The sequence below is a fragment of the Coenobita brevimanus genome, chromosome 110 (genome assembly GCF_032717465.1).
Source record: "Coenobita brevimanus isolate Jiangsu-jjx chromosome 110, ASM3271746v2, whole genome shotgun sequence".
Lineage (NCBI taxonomy): Eukaryota > Metazoa > Arthropoda > Malacostraca > Decapoda > Coenobitidae > Coenobita > Coenobita brevimanus.
This window is the reverse complement of record NC_137063.1, coordinates 48,602,948-48,612,947: the sequence shown is the minus strand read 5'-3', so window position 1 is coordinate 48,612,947 and position 10,000 is coordinate 48,602,948. Positions and strand designations below refer to the sequence as shown.

At 42.9% G+C, this 10,000-nt stretch overlaps 1 protein-coding gene across 1 annotated transcript in view; it reads left to right on the top strand.

Annotated features, from left to right (window-relative positions):
* Positions 1-10,000, top strand: part of LOC145417581 (glycine receptor subunit beta-type 4-like) — a 311,160-nt gene that overhangs the window by 116,641 nt on the left and 184,519 nt on the right. Inside the window, exon 4 of the mRNA XM_080286285.1 lies at positions 5,336-5,559. Coding sequence (XP_080142411.1) covers positions 5,336-5,559 — 224 coding nt within the window. The remainder of the gene's footprint in view (positions 1-5,335; positions 5,560-10,000) is intronic.

Genomic DNA, 10,000 nt, shown 5'->3' with positions numbered 1-10,000 from the left:
TTATGTAGATAGTAACGGGTTAATCCCTCGATAATTGAGGCCTAAATCACTGCCTTAATAACTTTTAATCTCCCAGTCAAATTATTTATAAAACGAGTTAGGGGTGAGTTGTTAATTATACGTATTGTCAAGCATTAGGTGTCGAGCAGGGCAGTACTCCCAAGGTGGATGGAAAGCTGATGACAGGAAGTGCTGGAGCTGCTGTTTCATCAGCCCTCAGGACTATATAGTTCCTGACCATCCCCCTTTGCTGAACTTCTTCAGTGTTTCAGTAACACAGAGAGTAGGCCAGCATGCTCTCCAATACAAGTTTCTCTAACTATCAACACCAAACTACATGCACAGTACACACAACACTTCCTTTTCATATTTAAAAAATGAAACATGGCTGCAACAAATCAGGCCTCGGGGAGAACCATGAATGCCCCCACCATCCGCCCCTCTCCCGGTGACGACTCTTTGGGCTGCCTGGATCCACTGTCTGACTCCCTTCTTTTTCATTTCTGCAACATTCGCGACCTTTCCTCTAGCTTTCTGTCTGTCGAACACCACCTCTCCTCCTCTAAACTTCACCTTCTCTTCCTTACTGAGACTCAGCTGTCTGAGGCAACTGAGAGCTAACCCTTTTCTGTACCGTCCTACTTTCTCTATACTCATTTCAAAGCCAAAGGTGGATGTTGCAATATGTACACAACGACCTATCTTGTTCTCGTGTTCCTGAACTTGATTCTTCTGAATCCTCTACTCTCTGGTTTCGGCTTTCCTGTCATTCTCTGACTAACTATATCAGCGCTGTTTACTTATCTCCTAATTCTACTGACTATCAAAAATTCTTCGACTATCTTACTTCTACGATGGAACACATTCTATCCATTTCTCCTTTCTCTGAAATCTCCACTTTAGGAGATTTCAATGTTCTCCACTTTAGGAGATTTCAATGTTCACCACCACCTATGGCTCTCCTCTCCTTTCACTGATCCACCTGGTGAACAAGCCGTCACCTTTTCTATCCTAAACGACCTAGAGCAACTTGTACAGCACCCTACCCGTATCCCTGACCACCTTGGGGAGAGCTCCAACATACTTGTCCTCTTCCTTACAATAATCCTTCTGCTTACACTGTTAATCTTTTCTCTCCGTTGGGCTCCTCCGATCATAACCTTATTACCTTAACCTGTCCTATCGCTCCGGTATGGCCTGGGGACCCTTCAAAGAGACGTCGTCTGTGGCACTTTGGAGCTGCGGATTGGGAGGCCCTCAGGCAGTACTTCTTTGATTTTCCCTGGAATGATTATTGCTTCCATGGCCGGGAGCCATCTGAGTGTGCCTTGCGCATTACGGAGGTTATTCTCTCGGGCATGGAAGCATACATTCCTTTCTCATATCCTCTGACTAATGCAAGAAAGCCTTGGTTTAATCATGCTTGTTCTAATGCTGTCCGCAACAAGGAGAGAGCCTATAAAATGTACCGGAGCCAACCCACCCCTGAATCACATCTTTTTTTTATGTTTCTGCCCGGAATCGTGCTGTCTGTTCTTCGCTCTGCTAAAAATAATTTCGTACTAAATGCTCTCAACTCTCCAACTCGAATACTTTCCGCTCCTTCTGGCATCTTGCCAAAAACCCTTCTAACAATTTTACCTCATCATCCTTCCCTCCTCTTTTCTATTCTGATGGTTCTGTAGCTATTTCTTCTACTGACAAAGCAGATATCTTCGCTCAGACTGTCTCCTCCAATTCCACCTTAGACGATTCCGGTGCTGTTCCTCCATCACTTCCCCCCTCTGACTTCCTCATGACTGACATTAAAATTTCTTCAGCTGATGTATTTTCTGCCATCACTGGCCTCAATACTAATAAGAAATATGGGCCTGATTGAGTACCTCCTGTTGTCCTTAAGAACTGTGCATCTGTGCTTACACCCTGCCTAGGTAAACTCTTTCGCCTTTGTCTGTCAACTTGTACCTCTCCTTCTTGCTGGAAGTTTGCTCTCATTCAACCAGTCCCAAAAAAGGGTGACCATTCCCAACCCTCTAACTATCGTCCAATTGCTTTAACATCCTGTGTCTCAAAAGTTCTCGAGTCAATTCTTAACAGAAAAATTTTAAAACATCTTTCCTATCACAACCTTCTTTCTAATCGTCAGTATGGGTTCCGTCAGGGACGTTCCACTAGCGATCTTCTCACTTACCTTTCAGACTCCCGGTCATCCTCCTTTCGGGACCTTGGCGAAAGTTTTGCCATTGCACTTGACACTTCAGAGGCTTTCGATCGAGTCTGGCATAAATCTTCAATTTCCAAACTGCCCTCTTACGGTTTCTATCCTTCTATCTGTGCCTTCATCTCTAGCTTCCTTTCTGGTCGTTCTATAGCCGCTGTTGGAGACGGCCATCGTTCTTCATCTAGATCTATCAACAGTGGTGTTCCTCAGGACTCTGTCCTATCACCAACTCTCTCTCTTTTATTCATCAATGACCTTCTAAGCTGTACAACTAATCCTATCCACTCGTATGCTGATGATTCCACCCTTCACCTTTCCATTCGGTTCCCGCAACGTCCATCTCAGCAGTTACTTCAACAAACAAGGGATGAGGCTATGGCACACCTAATGTCTGACTTGACTCGTATCTCTGACTGGGGTAAAACTAATCTTATTGTGTTTAATGCATCAAAGACTCAGTTTATACATCTATCAACCCGTCAAAATCTTCCACAGGAGTACCCACTATTGTTTAATAATATCCAGCTCAATCCTGCATCATCCTTGAACATGCTTGGGGTTTCATTCACACGGGACTTATCTTGGAAAGATCATATTGCATCTCTTGTAAAATCTGCTTCCAAGAGATTAGGTGTGCTAAGCCGACTCCGTGCCTTCTTTACCCCTGCAGAGTTGTTGACTTTAAACACAGGTTTTACTCGCCCCTGTTTAGAGTACAACTCTCATGTGTGGGGAGGCTCCCCACATACAGCTCTTCTCAATAGGGTGGAGTCAAAGGCTATTCGTCTCATCAACTCTCCTCCTCTTACTAGCTCCCTTCAACCTCTGTCTCTTCGCCGCACTGTTGCCTCTTTTTCTCCTTTCTATCGCTACTTCAATGGTCACTGCTCCTCTGACCTGTCTGCTTGAATCCCTCCACTTCTACGACTGGCGCGTAGCTCCCGTCTAGCAACAAACTCTCATCCCTTTTCTGTCCAACTCTCTAATGCAAGAGTTAACCGTTACTCCCAGTATTTCATTTATGCAACAGGTCAATTTTGAAACTGTCTCCCGCTACCTGTATTTCCTGCTTCCTATGATCTCCAGTCTTTCAAAAGCAGTGTGTCCAGGCATCTCGAAATGTTCGATCTTTAATTTGGCTCTCCTTTGTATTGTTTTTGTTTTTTTCTTGGAAGGAGCGTTCATGCGGGCGCAGCCTTTGGTTCCTTCTTCCTCGCATAAATAAAAGCAAATAATCCTCTACTTTTCACGTTCTTCTTCGTGTTCTTACTATTTCTTCTCCTTCCTCCACTTCCTCCCTTCTTTCTCCTTCATCGTCTTCCTCCTCCTCCTCTTACTGCCGCTACTACTACCACTACTATAATTTCACTCCACTCCCGTTCTTCCTGTATCCTCCTCCTCCTGGTCGTCTTCATCATCATCATCATCATCATTATCATCATCATACTCCTCCTCCTCCTCCTCCTCCAAATTACCCTACGCTCACAGAAAATCAAGAACAGGCTTCAAATCATCCGTCCTTTGTTAATTACATGTTTAAGCTTTAATAACTCCTCACTTATGACTTTCGTAATACTGCCGGCCTAATGAGACGAGGTCATTAAGTGGCACGACTGATGACTTACTCGGAATGTTTTTTTTTTTTTTTCTGAATTTAAACGAGGCGAACTGAACAGGCATGGTGATTAGTGTGTGTGTGTGTGTGTGTGTGTGTGTGTGTGTTTACATGTGCTTGCTTTGTATGACCAAATGTAATTAACATGTGAAGCTCTTTGTAAATGTTTCAATGAGAGAGAGAGAGAGAGAATAAGCCAGTCGGATACAGGAATAAATAATCAGACAGACAGATAGGCAGATATAGACTGATAGGCAGGGAGGTAGGTAGGCAGGAAGGAAGGCAGGTAGGCAGGCATGTAGGTTGGTACACACACACACACACACACACACACACACACAGCAAGCAGCAAGGCAGGAATAACAAGCACTCAGAACGAACGATTGAAAAACACGTACGAAAACACCAAAAAACAGAACGAAAAATACCAAAACTAACCCAAACACACCCTTTTAAAATCAGCCCCGCCTCATTTCACTCCAATTAAACGTCTGGAGAGTGACGCAGAACGAAACATTTTAAAACACCAGATTGGACGAAAAAAAAAAAAGAGATACGCCAGTGATGGAGCGAAGTGAACGATCATTTTCGTAATTGCGTCATTAGGATTCGTAAAACCCGAGCGAACGGTTCCCGAAAAGTTTGAGAGGCGCGTATCTGGGACCCACGTATGATGCATTTCGATTCTAATGACCGATGCTTAATGGGAAAAAAGGGAAAAGGTTTGGAAAATACCAGTGGAAGCTTTGGTTTACTTTAAAGCACACACACACACACACACACACACACACACAGATCAAAGCGTACACTAATAAGCACACATACTGTACAGGCATGCAAAAACAGATGCACAGGGACTGCACACACACACACACACACACACACACACACACACACACACACACGGAGATTGAAACGTCGAGGCACACAAAGACGAACAAACATACATTCATGCATACGCAAACACACACATGCAAAGGGGCTGACTAACCACACACACACACACACACACACACACACACACACACACACACGGAGAGAGAGAGAGAGAGAGAGAGAGAGAGAGAGAGAGAAAGGGACATATACAGATATAGATAAAACAGTTATATATAAGAGACAGCTACCCATCGATATATTAGTCTGACAGATAGATGGATCGGTCAATAGGTAGGTTAACAGACAGACTTAAAATAATTCGCCCACATCTCTCTCACAGGAATAATTTGACCCGTATTTGCGATAGAGAGGCAGATAGACAGACAGATAAATAAGATAGACAGGCAAACAGGTAGATAAAGAGACATGCAGGTAGGAAGGTAAAGAAATACACTGAAGAGAAACTGAATAAAAGACCAAGAATTACCCTAACTCCACACCCATCCTGACACCTCACACCCTATCCCTCTCTCCCATCCTCCACTCCAACCCTAACCCCTCTCTCCTCTCTCTCCCAGATCCCCCCCACTCCCACACTAACCCTCTCTCCATCTCCCCCACAGGATTACCAAGTGGACCTGTATCTGCGTCAGGCCTGGGTTGACACGAGGCTGAACCACGCTGACCTGATCGAGCCCCTGGACCTCAATGACCCCAATCTAGTGAAGAACATCTGGAAGCCTGAAGTGTATTTCCCCAACGCCAAACACGCTGAGTTCCAGTTCGTGACCGTGCCTAATGTCCTCGTCAGAATCAACCCCCAAGGAGAGATTCTGTACATGCTGAGGTAAGTGACGATGAAGGGGAGGAGGTGGGGAGATGGGGAGACGAAGATGTGAAGAGGGAAACTGATGGAGAGAATAGGGGAGGGAAGACGGTGTAAAGATAAAGGGGTGGGGAAATAGGTGAGGTAATTGGGATAGACTCTGTACATGCTAGGGTAAGTGACGACGAAGTGGAGGAAATGGGGAGAGAAGGGTAATATAAGTTCGAGGGATGGGGGATTTTGGTGGAGGGAAATGGGAAGAGTAGTGGATGATATGTTACAACGTGAGGGGAAAATTGGGGGAGGGAAGTGGGAAGAGAAGAGGCTGATAAGTTTGAGGGTGGGGGGGGAACTGGTGGAGGGAAATGGGGAGAAGGATGTGAGGGAGCTATATTCGTCTGGGGGAAAGGAGGGGGGGGGAATTCTGTACACATTAAGGTTAGTGATGGGGAGAGAAAAAGCAATGAGGTAAGAAAATGATAAGGAGAATATTCATGTATGTATTTACCTGGATCTTTATTTGTAATCAGGTAAGTATGGGAGATTGGATATTAAGGGCACACAGGTGTGGGAAGAAAGGAGGAAATATTACTGCATCTATGTAGGTATGTAAGTGTATAGTATATGTATGTATGAACAGATACTCGTGTATGCATGTATGCACTGTATGTACGTGTGAATGTACGTGTGTATGTATGTAGGCTGTACCCAAATTATAGCCACATATGGGAAACCTATCTATTAAGAAAAAGATGATGATGATGATGATGATGATGGTGATGATGATGATGATGATGACGATAATAATAATAATAATAATAATAATGATGATGATGATATTTAACCTTCCTAAACCTATTTGCCTGCACCGATAGTTTCATTATTTTCCCTTTTAATCCCGTTATCATTATACGATAAGCTCGCTGATCGAGTTAATATGCAATCCTTTGAAAAAAAAAAAAAAATAGTATGATAAATTTTTTCCTCTACTGTGATTTTTTTTGTTCACCGTAGTTTTTATTTTCGTGGAAGACAGGAGAAAGATGGAGAGAAATATTGGGAGAGAGAAAAAAAAATGAGGGATATGAATGAAGACAAAAAAAAAGTGGAGGAAGGAAAAGACAAGGAAAACGCAAAGAAAAGGGTACGGGACGGAAGAAAAGGGAGGAGGAAAGAGGGAAACGAGAAGAAAGATTAAAGGAAAAGGGTACAGGAAGGAGGAGAACGGAAAAGAGAAGAACGAAACGATGGGAGGAAGGAAGGGAAATTAGGGAATGTCCAGATGGTTGGAAAATACGAGTCCTGTTGATATGTGAGGCGAAGGAAAGCTGAGAAAGGTGAAAAGGAAGGAGAAAGGAACGAAAGCAGGGGGAAAGGGTGAAGGAACAAGAGGTGAGGAGAGACTGGCAAAGATGAAGAAACTGGGGGGAAACTTTGAAAGCCGTGTGGCTGAAGAAAGGAAGGAAAGAGTAGTGAAGTTAAAGAGTGAAAAACTGAAGAATGAAAGAGAGGAGAGTGGGAAATATTGGAGGAAGAAAGCTAAGGCTGGAGAAACGAGGAGGAAACGGGTCTTGGAAGAAAAATGTAGAAAAGATGAAGGAATAACCCTGAGGAAGATGACAGCACACGAAGAACCTGGAGGGGAAACGACAGGGCTTGGAAGGAAGAGGAGAAAGTGGATGAAGAAAAACACAGAGTTTGGAGGGAAAAGAGGAGAGAGTGGAGGAAGAAAAAGACAGCGTTTGGAGGGAAGAACGGAGAGATTGGAGGAAGACAACGAAGGAGGAGGGAAAAACTGGAGAGTGAAAAAGAGCAAGAGGTCATGCAGGAGGCCATACATCTTCTCGTACGTTCCTCTTAAGATTTTTCGTACCCTTAACTCCTCTTGGGATTAATAAATTCCTTGGACGGCAGAACAAAAAATAAAGAAAAGAATTTAAAAAAAAAAGATCTTCCTACCAAGAGAGATGATGGAGACTTTAGGAGACTTTTTTCATCACTGCTAGATGTCACCCCTTAGCAAAGAGAGAGAGAGAGAGAGAGAGAATATCCCCCGCTGGTACGAGGAATGACGAAAAAAGAACTGGAAAAGAGTGAGAAAAGAGAGCAAATTAAAGAGAAGTGTCAAATTTCAACAGCTTATGTCAGGAGGGAAGATTTAAACTGGACGCTGTCAGCAGAGAAAAGGAAAAAAAATAAAACGAGATGAATTTGGCGTCGCGAAATAGGAGACGAAAAGATATAAGTAGAAGGAGAAACGATGTGATGGAAGAAGGGAAGAAGAAGGAGTACAAGAAGATTGAGAGAGGAAGTGAGAAAGAAAACTGGACTGTAAGAGATGTAAGAAAAAAAAAGGGGGGGGAAACACGAAAAAGTAAAAAAAAAAAAAAAAAAAAAACGGAAATACAAAGGGGGAAAAAGAAAAGATGCACAACCGGAAAAAGAAAAAAAAACTGAAATAAGATAGAAAGACACAAAAAAAATCACAAAAAACGTATAAGTAAAGAGAGGACGAGGAAAAGAACCGGGAAAAGAGGACATCAAAAGAGAGCAGTGAGGGAAAAGAGAGGAGTGAGAAATGAGAGCAGAGAGGGGTATAAAGCAGAGGTGTCTAATTCCAACAACTTATGATGGGAGGAAGATTTAGTGGAGGGAGGCAGACAGCGGGGGTGGGCTGGAGAAATATATACCGTGAGAGGAAGATTTATTACCGTACACACACACACACACACACACACACACACACACACACACACACACTGCGACCTATTACCTCGCACCAGTATTTTACCCCAGCACTGAGTAACGCCACGCCCTCCTCTACCCTGAATTAATTTCCATTCTATCACGGCAAAAAGCAGTTCTAATCAATCACTGTCTGGTCTACGAAAAAAAAAAAAAAAGAGGCAGGGAAAAGAAATGATGGAAAAAAAACTGCAAAAAACTAATACCGTAACTAATTACATATAAACTGGTAAAAAAAGAAAAAAATGAAAAAAATAGCAAGAAGCCAAAGAATACATGTAAATTATTTTTAAAAAGAGGAGGAAAAGAAATAATGATGAAAAATTGCCAATGAAAATAATGTTTCCATATAAACTTGTATACAAAAAAGGGAAAAATTTAGGGAAATAAAAATGATGAAAAATGAATAACAACATATAAATTACTAAAACAAAGACAAAAAAGAGAGGCACAAGAAATAATGAAGAAAAAATGCAAAACAATAAAACTATATATAAATAAGTGTATAGTTCGAGATAATGTCAAATAATATGGAAGAAAAACAAAAATAATATTGAAAACTGCATAAATCTGATGATCAGCAACAAATCAACTAGAAAAGAGTGAAAGACAGTGCCATCATTCGACTCTACATTAGTAAAGCAAATTCCTTTATTAACCACATCCACCTCTGCTCCCAATAAAGCAAAAGGCTAAATCCACGCCTCCTCAGGTCTACAGCAGCAGTAAAGGGCGGATTTATCAACAGTAGCAGTAAAGGCGGGGATTTCGGGGAGGATTAATAGAGTCACGTTGCTCTACGACACAGATATTTAGAGTCATGTAGTTTTATGACACATGCGGGGACATACGCAAAGATAAACGAGCTAACTTTTAGTCATGATCCCCCCCCCCTTCCCTAAACGCGCCGGTGTGTGTGTGTGTGTGTGTGTGTGTGTGTGTGTGTGTGTGTGTGTGTGTGTGTGTGTGTGTGTGTGTGTGTGACAGAGAGAGGGGGGGGTGCGGGCGCAGAGTTGGTTGGTGAGGTGAGGTACTGTGAATTTTAAGAGAGAGAGTTACTGAATTAGTTTATTATAATGAGCTACTGCAATGGTGGAGAATAGTTCCCGTGTTCCTACTTTTAATTTATAGTTCCCAGGGGAGGCAGACGCTTCGGTGGTGACGCTGCTAAAAATAAAAAATAAATAAAAAATAACTACAGCCATAACGTCAAGAGTGCAATGAAATTATATTGCGGAGCAGGAAATGTTTGGGGAGATAAATTACACACGTAGTGGAGAAACGTTTAATTAATGATACTGGCAACGTTTTTACAAGACACACAGCTGGTGGGTAAACGTCAGTGGTATTTATGGGAGTCCTTGTGATACAGAGGGACCCCTTCACGTAGTGGCACTGATACAGCCGGTCGGATCAACTGCCAGGTAATACAGAGGTCCTCCCAGCACTTCCCTTACCACTGAAGAGGGACGCCTTCAGGTGGTGGCACTGATAGAGACGGTCGGATAAACTGATGCGTTCTGTGCTGCCCAAAAACTTAGAGAAAATAAAGAAATCAAGCTCCAACCCCCCTATCCCCTGAATGGCGGATGGTGGACGGCATAAGGAGGGTTACTTCAGCCTGCAGTCCACTGGGTTCCGGATGAGCCTGGGGTTGCAACTACAACTGATGTGAGTAGGCAGGAAGTTCATGTCTTACAAGTGAGTTTGCAAAGAA